At 44.0% G+C, this 21,511-nt stretch overlaps 1 protein-coding gene across 1 annotated transcript; it reads left to right on the top strand.

Moving 5' to 3' along the window:
- Positions 1-12,648: 12,648 nt before the first annotated feature.
- Positions 12,649-21,419, top strand: LOC134446645 (alpha-N-acetylneuraminide alpha-2,8-sialyltransferase-like). The gene is made up of 5 exons (XM_063195952.1): positions 12,649-13,089; positions 14,801-14,945; positions 17,397-17,506; positions 20,082-20,174; positions 20,462-21,419. Exons 1-5 carry the CDS (start codon positions 12,908-12,910, stop codon positions 20,931-20,933), a joined length of 1,002 nt encoding a protein of 333 aa, XP_063052022.1. The 5' UTR covers positions 12,649-12,907; the 3' UTR covers positions 20,934-21,419.
- The last annotated feature ends 92 nt before the right edge of the window (positions 21,420-21,511 follow it).

Here is a 21,511-nt window from a genome sequence, read left to right as displayed (position 1 = left end):
ACACACACACACACACACACACACACACACACACACACACACACACACACACACACACACACACACACACACACACACACACACACACACACACACACACACACACACACACACACACACACACACTGCAATAAGTAACTGTTCACTCTGACTACAATTTTAGCGGTACTTTCTCTTCTCTCTGTGTACTCTTCACTTTTTTCACTTCTCTCTACTGTAGCTGAATGTTCACAAGATATTTTTTATTATGCTGCAAACCCCTTATGCCATTACAAGACTTCACTATGAGGTCATTAACTTGGTAGCTATAACTTTATACTGTATGACAGGCCTCAATTGGAGGCCCGAGGGCCATGTGCTGCCCAAACGTGGCCCACATGTGGCCCCCAGCTGTAACAATAACATTGCAGCTTTGATACTGCAGAACAATACATGGTTTTCTCTTGCTGGTCTTGTACATTGAACAATGTGTGTATATTTAAAATGTATGTATGTTTGTACTAATTTGGATAGTATCATTACCACATGTTAGTGATGGTTGAAATGGTGCTGCCCAAATGTAGTCATTGGTTTCCAAATGAGATGATTGAATAGCCCTGCTATATAGGGTCTTTTCCGTAAGGGATCAACTGGTCATCCAATCTGTAGGTTGTACACTGTACAATTCACCCATTACAAATTACACAGTAAACGCCATTGGTTCTGGAAGCTCACTTTGTAAGGTCTGTGTTGACTGAGCTGACACTAATCTTCATCGCCATGGAGATGGTGCTACTGTTGACAGTATCCAATATAGGACCATTTGGGTTTTTTTTCCGCAGACTATGTCACCTGAATAGGGCTGATGCCTAAAAAGCTGACACTGGCACAGCTCCCCTGGAAACGCTGCTTCCAAGGTCACAGTGCTCTGCGCCCAGACCTGTAGAGGCGTGTGCCGTGCTGTGCTGGAGGCTGAATGCGCTCAGCTAGCTTCAGCCCTGGCACCAGCAGCAGGTGTCACTTTTTGTGTCTTGGGATTTTGTTTTGTTTTTGTCACATATGGTACACTGGCATACTGAGCTCAGATTCAGCGCTGTGTGGCAATGACACCAGCCTGGCATTTGAGGACATAAGGACTGTTGGAGACCAAGGTGGCAGGTTTTTTTTCTCTCTTGAGTTTTTGTTTGGTTGGATATGGTTACAGGAGACCTAGGTGGCTGTTATGTATTTGGGATTTTCTTTGGTTATTTAATGATATGGCAAGTAGTTGCTGGCATACTGCAAACCAACCGTCGTAAACTGTTGGCGGTTTTTGTTCTGTGGTTGGTGTCTGGTTGCATATGCATGGCAGACTAGCAGAATGAGCTCAGATGCAGCCCTGTGTGGCATCTGTGGGTGCCTGGCATTTGAGGAAACAAGAACTACAGAAGGCCAAGGTGGCTGTTTTTTTATCTTTTAATCTCTTGAGTTTTTGTTTGGCTACCTACAGGTACAGTATGGTGAGCCGTTATTAGGGTAGTGATGTGGCAGGTGGAGACTGCCATAAAGCAAACCAACCATCGCAAACCGTTGGTAGTGTTTGTTCTGTGGTTTGTGTTTTGATTAAATAGGCATGGAAGGCTGGCAGAATGAGTAATCCTTGATCTTTGTGTGGCACCAGCAATGGTAGCTGTCTGGCACTGTAGAAAGAAGGAGGGACAAGAGGCCTATGGTTGCACTTTGTGTTTTAGGTTTTTGTTGTGGCTACGTATGGTGTGCCATTGGTGAGGTAATGATGTGGTAAGTGATGGCTGGTCTGGCATAATGCAGATAAGCAGTCATAAACCATTGGCAGTTTTTGTTCTGTGGGTTGTGCATTGGTTACATACAGTGGCAGACAGGCAGAATAAGCTTGAGTTCATCAGTCCTGTTATTATCATCGATTTTCAAATCTCTTCGAGACTTGGTCTGACCTAAAGATAAACAATTTACGTTTTCCAAATGGCACGGTTGGCCCGCCTCCCTTGGTTTGCTACTGGTCGAGGCCAGAAAAGGCTGTGCCGAAGTTTAAACCAAACATTTACTTAGTCCCAATAGAACATCTCTACTTAAACCATGTCACTGCCTTGAGCACGCCTCTTCCCAGGATCATTTGAGCTGCTCAAAGTTGATTGCTTCCTCACAAAGTGGGTCGAGTTCCCGATTTCTCTGGAGCTCAGAAACAATATTTGTGTTGGTCCTGACCTGATTAGAGGACTAGACGCCAAAGATGTTACATCACTAGGAGGGAACAGCCTGGCTTGTCCTGTGTGCCTGTTTCGCTGTTTTTTTTTGGAGAGTTGGAAAACTATACATTTTTGAAAAGTATATTGTATAAGCAATCAGAAAAACAATGTTCCCCATGGTGACAGTGAACCCAGGTCGATTTTCGTAAGGGCAGTTTCCATCCTTGGCATTGGAGCACAACTTGAGCAACTGAAGGCCTGTGTTACTGAGGTCATCTGCGATAGTTTGCCACTTGGGGCTTGAACCCATGACTTACAGGCATGGGAGGCACAGCACGATACAACTGAGCTGATACTGTAGTATGAGGCTTCGGGAGGGAGGTTTACTTGCATTCTACCACCGAACTCTACTATTTGGCATATGTTACACCTACAGGTAGGTGGCTTTAATGTGTTTCTTGGGTTTTGTTATGGCATGGTGTTGATCAGGTATGTGGGCACTGCATGGTAGACTGGCAGAATAAGCTCACCAGCCGGCGTAGTAACCGAGTGCCCTACCGTTAGGCCGGGCAGGGCCTGACGTATATTGTTAAGCGTCTTGTTGAAATATTTGGCTTTACTTTGATAGGCCTGGTACTACATGCCAATATAACCGGTCACATCTGATTTCCTCTACTGTATGTGAAGTGAGAGGGTGGAGAGTCTATTGCATACTTCCTAAATGGGCTTGATGATTTGAGGATCATGATAGTGTGTCTGAAATGTACATCCATTGCAGTTAACTCTCACCCCAGATGATAAGGCTACTGATCAACAGGGCATAAAATGAGGCATCATTTCTATTGGCTGCTTCCTGCAGGATGACCTCTGATCCAGAGTTGAACCAAATAGAATAGAATAGAATAAAATCATTTTATTTTATTGTAAGTAAGTACATTTTATTTATAAAGCACATTTAAAAACAGTAAAACTGACCAAAGTGCTGTACATTGTTATTGTCACCTGTCACAATACTGTATGTACACCATATATGGTAGAGTGAAATCTGCACAATGAGGTTGAAAACAACACTCACTGCTGCAGACATTTATGTAACAGGATCTGTTCAACACAGTGCTGCATTTACAACACAATATGCTGTAGAGGAATATAATAACTACTAGTCCAGAACTAGAACTAGAGTGGTGGCACGAGCTATTTTGTGCTGTTAAGTTAGTTCCTCAGAAGGCTCAAAAGCCTATTGTCCTCAACGTCTCTACAGTGTTGTAGATTGTAGATTGATTGACAAAGTGTGTGTGTGTGTGTGTGTGTGTGTGTGTGTGTGTGTGTGTGTGTGTGTGTGTGTGTGTGTGTGTGTGTGTGTGTGTGTGTGTGTGTGTGTGTGTGTGTGTGAGTGTGAGTGTGTGTGTGAGAGAGTGAGAGAGTGAGTGTGTGTGTGAGTGTGAGTGTGTGTGTGTGCACACGCATATGCGCGTGTGTGTGTGCATGCACATACTACCGTACATGTCTGTGTGTGTGCGAATGTTAGTGCTCCTGTATGTGTGTTACATTTTAGTCAAGCGTTATCCAAATATTACGCAGCCCACTAAGAACACTTGTGACAAGATAGTGTTGCTCGGGTAAGGAACTTTGAGGGCATGTGTGAGTGTGCGCGCTCTCGTGTGTGTGTGTGGAGAGAGAGAGAGAGTGAGAGAGAGAGAGAGAGAGAGAGAGAGAGAGAGAGAGAGAGAGAGAGAGAGAGAGAGAGAGAGAGAGAGAGAGAGATGTTTCTTGCCCTAAGTGATTTGTACCAGTGTTGCAGGCTGTCAGCCAGCGTTCACAGATGGGCTACATCAGTGTGTGTCCTCTTGGTTGCTCCTGCTACCTGTCTGTCTGTCTTTTTCTCTGTCTATCTGGTTCATCTGCCATTCCCTTGTATAGCGCAGTTTACGTAATGTGTAATGAAATGTGATGTGTCTGTGTGATTTCGTGACCTCCTTGCTGTACTTCCACAACCCACCTGTTAGAGAGCTCTGTTTTACATTCATTCTCTTACTCTGTTTTGGTCGTCTCTGATATGGTCTACCCAACCTGGGTCAGAGTTAGGCTTAGAGCTATATTAACAGCCTACTGTCAGCTCATTTTGACGAAGCAGCCCATTTCAACAGAACGCCATCAGTTGCATGTACCTTCATGAGTGTGTGTCAGTGAGGAGCAGAGTGGCCAACCATTCACAAACATGCTCCAGATACACAGTGTGTGTTACATTGTGTTGCCTGCAGGGCTTTGACCCAGTTCGAGGAATGAACACAAAAACCGGGAATGATTTCTATTTTGTATGGAACCGAAACGAAACCAGAAACTTTATTATTTTTATGTTCTGAAACAGAAACTTGTTAAAAATAATGGTATCTGGTTTATACCGGTTTTCATTTTGTTCCTGAAAGATGTGGGATTTTGTTGCCCACTGAGTGGCAAGATTTCTGGGATTAAGGCCCCAGTCGCAGGTCAAATGATTGCTATACTGGGGACCCGGTTTCAATTCCGTCCCGAAGTAATTTCCCGATTCTCCCACCCGCTGCCTGTCACTATCTCATACTGCCATGTCATACTATATCTCACACTTTTGAAATAATGATTGAATTTTTGAATGTGTAATTGAATTATTGAATTTTTATTTATTTTTGTATTATTTAATGAAGGTTGTAATAGGAAATACATTTGGTTTAAGCTGAATGAGAGCCATTTGTTAAAAAGCTGACAGGGAACGTAGTTAAACATTCTGGGAACTTTTTTTTGTTCGTTTGTTTGGTGACATCTATTTAATGGTGGAACACGAAACTGGACATTTTACAATTCTGTTTCTGTCCGGAACAAACAAATGGAAATTCTCTTCCGAACAAACAAACAGCTGCACCCCATTCCAGCACAGAAACTTCATCACTAATGGCAATAACCTTTGACCCCTTTCATTTCATTCATCCATGAATTCATTTATGAATTGAATTGGCAGCCCGTGTGTCCATTCATAACGTGGAGTGGTAGAATCCAGTCATAGCACACAAAGCCTGCATTCACTCCCTGAATCTGTCTCGGCCTTTACAGTTAGTCTCAATTTAGATCCAGGCATTCTGCTATATACTAGCCACTTCCTGTTGGAGTGGTGTTGTGGATCAGCCCGTGTCTTCGTTCTCTTATTCCCGTCATGGTGAACATTAACAGCAGTAGCGAGAAAGTGGTCTTCACATGGGTCCAAAATTATTTCTATCTATTTAACGAAGGCAACGTTCTCTTATCAATCATGTGGTGACCTACAGGGCATCCCTGAAATGCAGAGCGTCATGTATTAACCTGAAGTTTGAGGCGTTTCGAGGATATTACCGTCCGGGACAACTGCATACTGTTTTTTATATTCTAGATGTGCTCGCGCGCGGCACCCGCCATGTTCAGCAGCAACAGCAGTAGTAGTAGTCCATCTGGAGCAGTATACCAGGGACCCTTTGGGCTGCAGTGCGGATTTATTGACCGTGATCTCATTTGGCAGAGTGGCGCTCCCTCCGTCCCAGTGGACGTCCCATATGTTACTCCGAGGAGTCCCAGCTCCCAGCTCCTGACCCTCCCCCCAGCCCCACCATCACCCATCACTCTCTCTCCTTTCAATCTCTTGTGTCATGCATCTCTTCCACCACTCCTTCCCATCCTCTCTCCTCCTCCAATCCTCTATCACTCTGTCCACGCCGTCACTCTCTTTTCTCCCTCACCATCTCCTCTCCTCTCCTCGGCCCACCCCACTCCACCCCCACTGCACCCACACCATACTCCTCTCTCCCACCCTGAGGTGAATGTACGTATATGCTGTGAAGTGTAATTTGTGAGTGATAGGCTGGTTGGTGCAATGTATGCAATAAGTATGTATAGCATGTACATGCGATGGATCTCTATAATGTATGTAATAGATATGGGATTTTTATGGCTCTTTGATGGGGATCAGAATCATAGTTGCTCGTTACTTTAAAAAAAGGCTCCTTTGAACGTTTTTTTTATTATTATTTATTCAATGTTAAGAGGGTAGCCTCTTTGACTCCACCTTTAGGTCATTTTATCCTAAAACAAAAGATTGTCCTCCTTAAAGGCAATTTCTGCCTATCTCTTAGGCAGACACTTGAGTTTACCCAAAGTATTCACATGAAGGTCACATACTGAGAACGAACAAAAAAATGAATGAAGAAAATGAGTGGCCGTTCAAAAGAGTCGTTTCATTCACAAACATACAACACAAACCTAGTATGTAAGTAAGTACTGTACAGTGTGTGTTTATGAGTGATATGTGTGATACGATATGAGTGCATTTATGCATTATTGTGCACTGTATGATGTATATATGCTGCAAGACACCTCTTCTGCCCTCTACTCTACTGCTCTACCCTCTCCACCCACATCCCCAGCTCCAGCCCTCTCCACAACCCACCCGGTCACTTTATCTTCCTCTATCCCACCCTTCTGTCAATTATCAATCAATCAATCAATCAATCAATCAATCAATCAATCAATCAATCAATCAATCAATCAATCAATCAATCAATCAATCAATCAATCAATCAAATTTTAATTCTATAGCACATTTCATACGTATGCATAGACACAACACACTTTGATTAGATCTTTAAGGGTCATTCTATAATTAGAGTAACATTACAGGTATTTCCCTGGCATTTTTCTGTATTTTTTTTCAATAAATAGATGTCTCTATATACACCCTTGAGTGTCCAAAATGACATTTTGACATATTATGACATTTTATGATGTTGGTCATATGACTTAGGACCAAACAATTGCTGATTTATGGAGGGGTTTTCAGTTTTTGACATGGTTGACACAGTTTTTTGGGACACACAAAATCCCCAATTTAATGTATAATGTGTCATATTATTCTAATATAACTACTGTGAATAAATATTTATAAATATTTGATAGGGTACAAAAAAATGTTTATTTACTTGTCAATATGAAGACTGACTCTGACATTTGGAAAGTAGGACAAGACGTCAAAAAACAGTAATAGCCTATATATTAATTTTCTCAGAGGAACGTTATTTGTTGAGTTTTTGTATTATATAAAAGATAAATCGTCGCTGTCCAGCAAAAACCACTTATCTCCACTATTATTTTTAGTTTTTTATGTTCGTTCTTTATTTATTATAAAATAAAAGACAGTACTACTGGTCAGTCTCCATGGGTATATGTGTATGATAAATAATTTAGTAGCCAACTTTAATGTTGCAATGATTATTTTTTTTAGAAAATGTCGTTTTATAAATCAATACATAAAATATAGCTGCAAGCAGCAATGCGGGGCCAAGCAGTAAACTTGCCAGAGCCGCCACGGCAACAGAAGGAACTGCAGCGCCCCCTTTGGTCCAAATCTCGCCAATGTTGGTGTGCATTCCTTGGACGAGAGTGTGATCACGTAAACCAAGTTTAGTTTGAATCCGTTGAAGAGCTGCCGAGATATGAGCTCACTTCCTGTTACCTGTTGGTGGCGCTAGAGAGCTTGGGGTCTGGATTTTTTTTGTGGGAGGTCATGGGATGGACTAGAATGTGTGCAAAAAATCCTAACAGAAATTGACTAACGGTTGCTGAGATATGACCTCACTTCCTGTTTTGCCACCTCTATGACAATTTTGATTGGCTGTCACCGGCAAACGACAAGAGGTGTTCAAAATTCTTTCCTCTCCCCCCTCCCTCTCCCTCCCTCCCTCCCTTCTTCCCTCTCTCTCCCTCTCCCTCTCCCTCTCCCTCTCCCCCCTCCATCTCCCTCTCCCTCTCCCTCTCCCTCTGTCTGTCTGTGTGTATGTGAGGAGGGGGTGGTGGGTGGGGTGCAGGGGCTGGGGCAGTGGGGCTTGACCCCCTGCCGAGAATGGTGTCAGTGAACGTGCGCAAGGGGAGCAGAGGAGACAGAGAGATGAGAAAAAATCCCTCCATTCTTTCCACAATTTTGAATGGCTGCTGTGAGCTGATAGTTTTTTCAATCGTTACGAAAATCCATACCTGGGTGCAACATGGTGGGAGGATGACCTGTGTACCAATATTTTGAAAATTGGGATACGGTTCAAAAGATACAGGCAAAAATGTAGCTAAAATTTTGACCTGCTGGTGGCGCTACAGAGTTTGAGCTGGGGATTCGATTTTTTTTGTGGTAGGTCATGGGATGGACTACTATGTGTGTACAAAATCCCAGCCCAATTCAACAAACAGTTGCTGAGATATGACCTCACTTCCTGTTTCGCCACTTTTACAACAATTATGATTGGCTGTCACGGCTAAACGATAAAAGATTTCCAATATTCCTTGAGACCCCATGTGTAGCTCAGTCCAGAGATACTATGTACCAAGTTTCGGGCGAATTGATCAAAAAGTGCGGGAAAAATAGCATTTTTATTGAATTTTACAAAATTCTAAATTGCAGGAAAACTATACACGCAGGGTACAATATCATCACTAGTTCTCGGATTTGTCCTGGGCCAAGGATTCCAGGGATACCAAATTTTTGAAAATTGGACCAGCGGTTCAAAAGTTACAAGCAGAAATGTACCTGCAACTTTGACCTGCTGGTGACGCTAGAGCGTTGGGGCTGGGGACCTATAAATCGCTGCGGGTAATGTTGATGCTGCCTCGAATATGTGTGCGAATTTTCACAACTTTCCTATGTACGGTTCTATGGGCTGCCATAGACTTGCAGAGGGAGAAGAATTTTGACTGGAGTCAATGAGGGAACTAAAACACTAGGGGCCTTCGCCAGCTTCGCTGCTTGGCCCCTAAAAACAATGAGAAGTGGAGATAAGTGTTTTTTGCTGGACAGCGACGAAATGCTGATGTACAAAAGATAATTGGTTGAAGTGACTGGAATTGACTAATGAAGCCCATTAATTGTAACTCTAATTGTAAGAATGACCCTTATATAAGCAAAAGAGAAAAATACTACACGCAATAATAAAAAAACACACCTCTACCCACCAGGTTTGGTCTAATGCAACATCACATCCAACCTCTCTTCCCCCTCTCCTCCTACCCCTTCTTGCCTCCCCTTCTGCTTCTCTCCTCCCTTACTCTTCCCCCTCCCCCTCTTCCTTACCCAGCTGCACTCTACTCCTCCCCCTCTCTTCTTCCCCTCTCCTCCTCCCCCACTCCTCCCCATCCTCTCTCCTCTCCTCTTCTCACTGCTCCTCTCTTCTCTCCTCTCCTCTCCTCTCCTCTCCTCTCCTCTCCTCTCCTCTCCTCTCCTCTCCTCTCCTCTCTCCTCTCTCTCCGGGAGCCTCTCTGCATCTCCCCAGGGCTGGCTGACATAGCCCTTCACTGCGGCGCTGTCTGTGCTCCAACAGTGTTACAGGCTGTCTGGTCTGTCTGGGTCATCTTCCACTTTTACAAATGAATGAATAATCATTGATTCCCCTTATCTACTCTGATCTCTCTACAAATATTTGTCGTAATGGGAAAACCCATTTAACTAAATTACTCATAGGAACGTAATTAGGTAGTTATGAAAAGCGTTTTGTTTTGAATTGAGACAGATGTTGTGTAGAAGCTGTAGCTTTTCAGGAGGCTAATGATTCCTTTTCATTCCTCTGAGGATGGATTAAGGCCTCTGTGTGCTGAGCTACATGTATGAATGTCCACTAAGTGCAGCACACTGAGACTCGATCCTTAGTGCAGTGAGATTCCATTGTTTTCTATTAAAAAACGCATTTACGTATTCAAGCATGATGACTGCGGACTTGGTCTGTTTGGTTTGTGTCACTTACCTAGCCATACAGTATAAAAGCCATAGAGCCTAATGTCATACGCCATTCATTGGCACGATATTATGCAGGGGCAAACAAATATTGCTGTGGTTAGGCCTACGCTCAACTTCAACAAAGGTGAAGGGTGTGTGCGGAGGGCCTAATTTGACTGGCAGGGAGGGAACAGGAAACGATACCTCTTGACCTTGTCCATGGATGTCTATAGCAACACTAAATTGCAATATCTCCTTTGTGATAACGGCGATAAGTTTAGAGGTGTGGTGCACCTCTGCAGTTCCCTATGAGAGGCATGTATGCTTCCAACTGTGGGAACTCAAAGACATGATTAGACAAGATCATGGCAAAAACACAAGTTATTGTACTGTAAAAGCGCTGCAGCTAACCAATGAACATCACTGTAATTCGGATTAACTGGCAGCATTGAATACCAGTCTCGACTTCACATAATGATTAACACTTCCTTGTTAAACACAAATTAAGGAAAAGATAAGGAAACCTTTAGTAGAGTTGAGCAATGGCCATACACTCTCTGGGAACTGCATAGAGTGTGCCAATAGATTGTCAGCACAGTGTTTCAGAGGTGTTATATATCAGGTATTCTGTAATTAATTAGTAAATTATTTATGTTAACTGGAGAGAAGACACCAGAGCAGTACAGATGCGATTCTTTTCTTCTAACGTTTTGATGGACGCACAAACCCCAACTCCGATGAAGTTGGGACACTTGGTAAACTGTGAATAAAATAAAAAATACTATCATTTTCAAAGCATTCAATCCATTCATTAGATGGAGAATAGTTTAAAGACAATATATTAACTGTTAAAATCGAATAAAAATATTTTTTGGGGGGACATATGTGTTCATTTCAAATCTGATAACTGCAACATGTCTCAAACAAGTTGGGACATTACCAGTGAAATGCAATGAACACCAGAATAAGCTAAAATAACACAAGAAAGAATATAGTGCTGAATGGTAATAAGGCCAAATTGCATTTTCTATTGTTCTGATAGTTTAGCCCCATCATAAGGACAACCAGGTGATGAAATGGCCGGCTTGTCAAGACCTGTCACATTGTACGCACTATTTAAAGGAAAATATTATGAAACATGATGAAGAATACAACTACCATTTGAAATCATGTCCAAGACAGGAGTTAACACTGATTTTTATATTAAAAAATGATCTCAGTTAATGTAATGTTAACTGTTAAGTGTTGTCCTTTGTTTTGTTTTTAGTCTGCTTCAGCATTTGCTTCCCTTTACTGCCCTGTCCCAACTCTTTTGAGACGTGTTGTTTTTCCATATTCATGAGTATCCCCCTAAACGAGATTTTTTTTTTGGTCAGTTTTGACATGTTTTCGTACTGTTCTCCATATAATGTAATATCTATCAGATGTTTTGAAAATTACAGTAATTTGTTATTAATCACAATTTAGTGTCCCAACGTCAATGAAGTTGGGGTTTGTACCATCTTCATCAGAGACTCTGACGATGGTACATCCATCCCTACGGTCCCTATGTTGTGCACTTAAATAAAAGAAGAAAAGATTCATATCTGTGCTGCTCTGGTGTCTTGTCTCCAGGATTTCTTTTTCCAGTTCATTTTTTTTGTTGTAGCCTAAGTCAGTTTGTTAAGTTGTTGTGGTGAAACTGTATTGGCAATTATGTTTATGAAGAATGTTTTTTCCTGTAATTTCCCCTTGAAAAATAGTTTCCTTTTTTATGTGATAGATTACACATTTTGTGGATAAATACTTAGGACTATGTGGTATTTATGAATTTTGCAGGCTATACATTTGGCAGTATCTATACAGCACTGATTTCGGATTGTCTTTAAGCACTTCACAAGAAACAAAGTATCTATTTCAAAGAGCACTATATGTCAAGGTTAATTTCAAGGGAATGTGACTGGTATGACTGCTCTTCTCTGAGCCAGTTTCCCCAACGACTTAGGGGAAATCTAAACATGTGTATCTGGTTCTACAACAAGCCTTACTCCGTCACCACAATGCAAATTTCCCACACCTCCATGCATGCACGCAGCACTGAATATAGTAGAAGACTTCTTTTTCATTGCATATAGACCTACATGCAGGGCCTCTGACAGGTTTAGCTGGGCGCAGGACAAATCATCTGAAAGGGCCCCCCTCCCAATGCATTGTAATGTAATGAGGACCCAATTCTGGGCCCATTCTATGGACCGGGGCAACTGACCCGTGTTTTCCACCCCTTCAGTTTCCCAGACATGTAGGCCTATGTTTCACAATTTATTACAAATAATATTATCTTTCTCTGGATTTTTCTTAGTAAGGACGAGGTAAATTGACCTATTGAACTGAATTTTGGTGATAATTGGGTCTGTTCCATTTAATTTCACACAGCCTTTATCTAGCTCTTAATCTGTAGCCAAAACCATAAACTTGACCTTCGCACAAATGATACATCACAGGACTAAAGGAGAACTACTGGACTACTGCAGCTAATCTCATCCATGTGTTAATCTCATAGCCCAACCGGCTGCGCGCGTCCCCGCGCCTCGTCCTTCATCTGTTCAAGAGAACCGGAGCCAAATTCAGATACCCTGACGTGACGTCAGCGTCGTCTCTAGACAGTGGAGGAGGACGGCAAGGGGATGACAGAACATCGTCGCTGAATTTAATTGAACTCCTCGCGGTGTGCTCACATCTGTTTGTATTCTCCCTGGGACAGATACCGCCAGTGCAATTTGGATATAGTGTGCGCGCGTGTGTAGGCGTGCATGAGCTGGAATGTGTATGTGACTCAGGCAGTTTGAGTGAAAGGAGTATGGATGCAGAATCTCAGCAGAGCGGGGAGATTGCTTCACGTATCTCAATGTCCTCTCGATGGATGTTTGCGGCTCATGAAGGATATTATTTTTGATGTGTGCTCGGTTCGTGCGTATAGACGCGTGATTTATTCAGGATGATGATGAACCCGCTCAGGTGCACCCGAAAGTGCCTATTCCTGGCGACAGGGTTGGCTGTGCTTGCGATTTGCTGGTTCAGGATTTGGGACCGGAGCATCGACACGAAGAGACTCGTTAGAGAAATCCAGCAGCTTCGGAGTCAGTGGAAGAGAAACGCCTCCAACTACGAGGTTCTCGGGTAGGCTAATGACCTCTTTCTCAGATGAATTGTTGGGGACTGACGACTGAGAGATAACGGTACACGCATACGAATTTGACACAATTGTGTAACGCATGTGACAGATGAGAGAACGTTAGCCTGAAATTGTTCTCCGAGATGTGCAAACGCCAACAACGCTAGATAGGTCTCTTAGCTATGGCGCGGGGATGTGTTTGAGATGGACTCTTTTATTCACTAGGACGGGCTATTGAGGCCAGCCATTGTCCTCTGAGCTCCCAGCGAGAGCAGCCCCCATTTACAAGAGAGAGGGTGAGCAGCGCCCCTGCGGCTCCTCAATCCAGCCATGCATCCATGTGTGATGAAAAATCTCCCCGCGCGCTGCCCGGTCTGGCGACGATGGTCAGACGCCCGCGCATGTTTGACAGGTGTGGTAGACATACTATAGGAGACAAATTTAAGCCTACATGTCGGAGATATTTCAAAGGCAAGCTAAACATGACCCCAAACCTAACCTAATTTCAGCGGGTTGGCAGGAAGAGTAGCCTATAGCAAAACAAAATAAGTTAGGCCTATTGAATAAATTGAATAAGTACACCAAAATAAACCAAGAACAAGATAAACAATATTTCCATTAGTTTAGAACTACATTATAGTTGCATCTCTGAACATTACTACCATTCTCGATATTATTTTATACATGGGGCACAAACTCACAGACTTCTGAAAGGGGGTGCACAGCAAAACATAGTGTGGCACGACCCATGTAAGGGGGGCCATGGCTGGAATCTACTGGTTTATAGGGGGCCAAGTTGTCATAGTAAAGTTTGGGAACCCCTGCTGCAGTAAATGTCCACACTTCAACGCTATCATAGTAGGCCTACCAAGACTTTCTGCGTTGTGTAATCAGCAATATAATTAAAAGAAACATTATCGACACACGTCTTATTATATGTAGGCTATTAAGCCTACTCCTGTGTTGGAGATTTTATGTGTTAGTGAAATAACCTACTTGTCATTGCGAACATTTTATTTCATGGTTTTCTTAAAAATGGTTCAGCCCTTTTCTGAAACTGACTAATATTGTTTTACCAATAGAGGCTGTTATTCAGGCCCTCTGCATGAACTGTAAACATGGAATTTGAAGTTTGGCCACAGATATAACCAGCGGATGCTGTGTATATTAAGTAATTAATCTATCACCAGAGGATGTTTGGATATGCTGAGCGTTTGTGGAAGTGCTCTTGGGGATGGTTTTGTGGAAGTGCTCGCTTGCCGCTCAGAGGACACGGCTTTCATTTCCTGCTTGTACTCCTTTACTCCTTACTCCCCTACACCCAGTGCCACCAATGCTTTACAAAATTTGATTTGCGTTTTTTGTGTGTTTTTTTTAAATTAATAGCCTGCCGTGTTTCCCCTTAATAATCTTGATGGAGGTTATTGTCTTGTGTAACCGGTCAGTCAAACTCATAGTCAAGCACATCTCCAATTCAACCATCACTTTACCTCTGTCTCTGGGGGAGTTCTTGGGGGGGGGGGGGTTCTGTTCTCCTTACACACACACACACACACACACGCACACGCACACGCACACACACACACACACACACACACAGAGTGCAAATAACTACTGTATACCGAATGTGAATGGGGTGTGCATCTACCGTCCATAATGACTGTGTGTGTGTGTGTGCGTGTGTGCGTGTGTGTGTGCATGTGTGTCACCTCACAGGAAGGAGCTTGAGAAGTGTTGCGATGCACATCGCCTGTTTGCAGTGACAAAGCAGAACACGGCCATTGGAACAGTGCTATGGTTTGACGCAGAGCTCTTCCACTCTCACACCGTTGACCCACACACCTACTCTCTACTAGTCAAGGTAAAGCGTGCACACACACACACACACACACACACACACACACACACACACACACACACACACACCGTTGACACGTAAGACCAAACCATCCACAGGAAACTCATTGTGTGAGACAATGTTTTTTACATTCTTAGTATACGTAGATATACTGCAGTCTCCCTGCTCTGGGGTGTGTAAGTAATGAAAACATGTCTCTCTGTGGCGTGGGTTCCCACCTGCGGTGAAGCCTTTATAGGCTATTCTAATGATGCTAGTTGATTGGAGCAGAGGACAGTGCTATTCCCCTGTTTACTCTTCCTCTGTACTTCAGTTGGCTTGTGATATGAAAGCGAAAGCCGAAGTGAAAGCCCAACTGGGGAACTCCAACTCCCATTGTCATCGTGACACAGCACTCCACGGAACACAAGTGTTCAGTGCACACTGCACACAACGAAATTGCATTTATGCCTCACCTGTGCAAGGGGGCAGCCCCTATGGCGCCCCTAGGGAGCAGTGCGGCAGGACGGTACCATGCTCAGGGTACCTTAGTCATGGAGGAGGATGGGGGAGAGCACTGGTTGATTACTCCCCCCCACCAACCTGGCGGGTTGGGAGTCAAACCGGCGACCTTTGGGTTACAAGTCCGACACTCTAACCGCTTACCCATGACTGCCCTATGATGTAGTAGGCTACAGTGGATTTCAAAGAGGGCACCGGTGGGCCGTGAAGGGGTGCTACTGTAGGGCGGCCACAGCAAGTTGGCAAGAAAAGTATTGGCAGCTGTGGCCTAATGGTTAGGGAGGTGGTCTTAAGAGCAGAGGGTTGTGGGTTCAAATCCCACCCTCACTCCTGCCTTCACCTCCATCCATGGCTGAAGTGGCCTTGAGCAAGGCACCCAGCCCCACATTGCTCCAGGTACAGTAACCAATACCCTATAAAGAAACTGTTAGTCGCTTTGGATAAAAAAAATCAGCTAAGTGTAATGTAATAATATGCCAATAATAATAATGTAATAGCAAAATGTAGAGCAAAATAAGCCAAAAATGAGCTCAAAATATTCCCATGAAGAACTACGGTATATTATACTAATTATCTATTGTGTCTCGGATGGAGTGTGACTGTAGGCCAGTGGTTCTCAACCTTTTTTCAGCAAACGACCCCTTGACTTCATCATATGCCGACCAACGCCCCCCCTTAGTATTGAAAGATAAAATAGACTAATGCCCCCCAATGGGAACTAAGCCCCTCCCCACTCAGAGGTATCCTTCTCAACGCCACCCCCCTAAGGCTTCCCAACGCCCCCAGGGGGGCTGTAGTGCCCCTGTTGAGAAACACTACTGTAGGCCTATATTTTTAATGTTTCCTGTTGTCTTTGGATGGGTTTTGAGATGCACCAACTCCATTGAGGGTAGTGTAGTGTGTAGTGTAGCACGGGACATGTCAGAGGGGCCTTGGCTGGAATCTACTAGTATATATGGGGGCAGTGTCATGAAAAAGTTTGGGAACCTCTGATGCACTGTAGTATAACCTCTTCTGTATATGGTGCTTTGGGTAGATGTGTGTGCTACAGCAAATGCACAGTTGTATAGTGTGACGTAAGGAAATGGTATGTACCCAAAACTCTGGAATGACCTGAATTTTATCAGGATCTGTATCTGTGATCTATTACACCTCCGCCAAGGAGGCTGCTTGATACATTTGACTATGTTACACCCTGAGTCTTTCTGCCTTCGTTTTGTGGAGTACCCGCAATTCAATTTCTGGTCACCAGGGGCGTCTAGATATATAAGCCAGCAATGGTGAAGAATCTTTTAAAAAGTCCTGGTTCCGGTTCGTGATCCGGATCACCACCAGAATTGAATCACTTGTTCCTTGGGTCATTACTAACAACTCCACAAAGTTTCGTCCAAATCAGTTTATTAGTTTTTGAGTTATCCTGCTGACAGAATCTTTTAAAAAGTTCTGGTTCCGGTTCGTGATCCGGATCACCACCAGAATTGAATCACTTGTTCCTTGGGTCATTATCAAGAAATCCAAGTGTCGTCCAAATCCGTTCATTGGTTATTGAGTTATCCTGCTGACAAACAAACAAACGGACAGACAAACCATCGCGTTGACCAGCAAAATAGGTGTAATGAGGGAACACAAAAGACTTGAGTGGAGCCAAAAGCCTATCCTCGTTGTGCCCCTCAGGGAGTGTTAAGAAAACTAGACAATTTGTCTTCAATTACATATAAACAGACGTGTACAAGACACGCAGAATTTCACACTTTGGCCAAAGGAAGAGGAAGAGCCGAGCCACTTTTCAGAGAACAAGCGTATCTACCATCATTGAGAGAGAGAGAGAGAGAGAGAGAGAGAGAGAGAGAGAAAGACAGAGAGGAGAGAGAGATTTAGACTTTAGATTTTGGACACAGTGAGACGATGTCAGTTTGACAAAATATGTTTGTGTGCTTGTGTACGTGTGTGCAGGACCCACCTCTGCCTCACCGCCTGAGCACCTGTGCAGTAGTCGGCAACGGGGGCATTCTGAAGAACAGCGGCTGTGGAAACGAAATCGACCGAGCCCAGTTTGTCATCAGGTAACACAGACCTGTAAACACACTCACTGGGCCAGTGGCACCTTCACAACAAACACCTACAGTGTAAAACATTGCAGCCAGTTAAACGTAAAAAAGTAAAGTTGCCCTGATGCCTTAAGTTGGTAAGTTAACTCAACTTGAGAAAGCCTCGAGCTGAGTTTAACCTTGAGTTGAGTTAACTTACAAACTTATGGAAGCAGGGCAACTTACCTTTTTTCGTTCAATCAGCTTGCAATGTTTTACAGCTTGACCAGATCCCCTGAAATTTTGCTTTGCAATTTTCCTGGTCCTGGTAGGCTTTTATGGTGTGTCACTCTTCTTTTTCATCACACCCGGTCCTCTACAGCCGTCCTTAAGGGATTACACCTAGTCACATGTGTGACAGAATTCATAAGCGAACTGAACTGAGACCACGTCAACCAAGGTCTCAGTACAGTTCGCTTCTGAGGGGTCTGGATATGCTTTGGAGCGTTCACATATGCAGCAAAAATGCTGAGTCACTACTCTGAGTTCGCTCAGGCAGCTGAAAGGGACCAGACGTGAAAACGATGTTAATCTCCTCACGTTTGAATAGTTAGAAATTAGGTATTTGAAAGTTATTCAAAATGTATCTGTTTACTGATCAAGCTAATTCTTGTACCCAAACCTATTCTGGTTCCCAACAATTCTTTCACGAACTTTGCATTAGTTTAGAAGGCTTTCTTTTTTTGGTACTCCGACATTAGGCTGTAGAATTTCTGTTGTTCTTGCGTCACGTTTGCACTAAAAGCATCTTAATTAATGGTCAGTAATAGTTGCAGCAATAGTAGCAGTGGTAGTAATAATAATATACTGCATATTTGAACTGCACATTCTTTCTCTCTCTTGCTCTCTCTCTCTCTCTCTCTCTCTCTCTCTCTCTCTCTCTCTCTCTCTCTCTCTCACACACACACACACACACACACACACACACACACACACACACACACATACACACATGCTGCAAGTATTTCACGACATACGGTGCCAGTGTAGACTCTGATGTGACTCTGATCAGTGACTGATATGGTTGAAAACGTCAAATCCTTATACTAGCCTATTACAATGTAGTCACGCATGCTATACATCAGTCATCTACAGCAATGCTTTTGCAAGAATTTCTCGGAAACGTTGTAAGTGACATTAGAAGTGCTACTGTGGGGGTCTTGCTCTTGTGTGCAAACTTCGCCACAAGCCTGGCCTGTGCTAGACAAACGTGAAAGCCACAAGCCTGGCCTGTTTGCACCGTCTGCAATGCATGTGCACACAGTACACACACGCACACACACACGCACGCACGCACGCACGCACGCACGCACGCACGCACGCACGCACGCACAAGCTCATGTTGCATTATGGCAGACACATCAAACGCAATGAACTTCTTGTTCTTGTTTATGGTTATAAGTTCTGAATAATTGAAACATTTTGGTTTGAATGGAACGCTTGGCGCGCGCCAAATGCTTTTGGCGTGAAAAAGGGTGGTCTCAGACCTCATCTGTCATACTTTGGTACAGTTCTGCTAGCTGGTGTGAAAGCAACCAAGTCAATGTTGACGAATACTAAACCCCAAATTCCAATTTAAGCCCCGATAAGTGGTATGCATGACATTTAAAGGTGCACTGTGTAATATTTTTCGTAGTTAATTTCCAGAATTCATGCTGCCCATTCACAAATGTTACCTTTTTGACAAATACTTACCAGCACCATTAAAATTTGAATTTTCAGAAATGGGCATTTTTAGCAGCAAAACTTACTGTCCTTTGGGCATAGTAAATTGGTTTATTTTGTATTAATATTAATGAAAAGATCAAATGTGGCAATAGGCAGTTTCAATTTCACAGTTTCAATGAGCAGCATAGTTGAAATACCTACTCTGGCCACAATCTCAAATTATCTATTAACACGGAAGCATTATTAGACCTCAATTTAACGAATGAAACATTCTGTACTGATACTGACACTTGGTTCTGAATGTCGTCTCGTAGCGTACTATGTCCGCAAGGAATGTACTGTGTTGGTGCAAAGTTCAAACAGCAGTTTATGATCATGGGGCATCTTAGCACTCTGTGAGCGCAGTAGTGTACATAAAACAAGTCCCCGGAAGAGCGCTGGGGAACCGAAACGTGACCTCAATCAAAATGGATAAAGAGTTCATGTTAGTTGTGGGCGCTCTGAAAACTGTGTCATTGTTCGGTTTAAAATGGGAACATTCACTGCATGCACTGTAACTGCTCTCAGTGTCAGGTGTTGTCTGGGTCTATGATGAAGGAATAGAAAGTCATAAGTCATCAGTGGCCAGCAGTCAGATATTTTTTTAGAGTCTCTTGCATGCACAGGAGATCTGAGTGCTTTTATCTGACTCATAACAGCCCCCTGTGTGTGTGATGATGTTGCTGGGCTTGCAACTGATAAGGCAACGCTAAGATACTACTCTCAGTAACGACACAAGATTTCATTGCCTAATGGGAATGATGAGGCATTCTTCTGGGTCTGTGTGTGGATGCTATCGCTGAAATGTATCTCTGTGCGTGTGTGTGTGTGTGTGTGCGCACAGATGTAATCTCCCTCCCTTGAACAAAGGATACGCCGAACACATTGGAAAGAGAACACATTTAGTGACAGCAAACCCGAGCATCATTGAGAGAAGGTAAACTCAAAATTCATATATGTACATGTTTCTGTATTATATTTGTAAATGTTTTGTAAATGATCTATGTCGTAACACACAGAACAAGTCACCCATTTTTAAATGTGTGTGTGTGTGTGTGTGTGTGTGTGTGTGTGTGTGTGTGTGTGTGTGTGTCTGTGTCTGTGTGCATGTGTGTGCATGTGTGTGTGTGTGTGTGTGTGTGTGTGTGTGTGTGTGTGTGTGTGTGTGTGTGTGTGTGTGTGTGTGTGTGTGTGTGTCTATGCGCATGCATCTGTCTTTAAAAGGTTCGAGGGTCTGGAGTGGTCGCGGCGTCCGTTCCTGCAGAGCGTCAACGTGTACGAGCGCAGCTTCATCTACATGCCCGCCTTCTCCTCCAACATCGGCACCGAGCCCTCCTTCCGGGCCGCGCACACCCTCGCCGACGCCTCGGCCAACCAGACGCTCCTCTTCGCCCACCCTGACTTCCTGCGGCGCGTGAGCGAGTACTGGGCGTCTCACGGTGTGGGCGCGCGCCGCCTCTCCACGGGCCTCTTCATGCTCACCCTGGCGCTCTCCGTCTGCGACCAGGTGGACGTGTACGGCTTCTGGCCCTTCCCCGACGGCCCTGACGGCATGCCCCTGTCGCACCACTACTATGACAACGAGCCCCCCAACAGCTACCACGCCATGCCCCAGGAGTTCCTGCAGCTCTGGGAGCTGCACAAGAGCGGTGTCATACGGCTTCAGGTTGGCAGCTGCGACGCTACCATGCACTAGCTACTGATAGCCCAAGCAAGCGGTGCTCTCTCTTGCAACTGCAAAAGAGCGTGGTTATATGACTTCAGCCACTTGTAGCACTTGTAGCTGCCACTATGGGTGACCATACTTTGGTATGTGAAAACCCGGACACGTAACCACGATTTGAATGCCATAGTCTCACCTCCCATCCTGGTGTGCCTGTGGTTTCGTGCTTCGCTGACTCCCCACCTCCGCGGAGAAACCACTTAAGTTTCCCCGCCGTCAACTTAGGACTTTTGGAGGACTTTTCCTTATTCAACGTCCCGCTTGCAAATGAGAACATCACCTTTGAAATGTGTTTTTGCGAGGTATTGAATAAACCTCTACCGTCAATGACATGTCGCCTCGAATCTCGAGGCCACAGGTACGAGACGAGGACGGGTGGTTAGACAATAGGAATAACACTCAGATGTCGTGAATAGGTTGGCCGGAAGGTCACTACTAGCCCAAGCAAAGCGGTGCTCTCTGTCTTGCAATTGCACAAGAGCGGGGTCATATGGCTTCAGTTCGGCAGCTGTTATGGTAGGCCTACCAAGCGCTAGCTAGCTCAAGAAATC

This window comes from Engraulis encrasicolus, chromosome 4 (assembly GCF_034702125.1).
Source record: "Engraulis encrasicolus isolate BLACKSEA-1 chromosome 4, IST_EnEncr_1.0, whole genome shotgun sequence".
Lineage (NCBI taxonomy): Eukaryota > Metazoa > Chordata > Actinopteri > Clupeiformes > Engraulidae > Engraulis > Engraulis encrasicolus.
The sequence above is the reverse complement of the archived record's forward strand: the minus strand, read 5'-3'. Positions and strand labels throughout refer to the sequence as shown.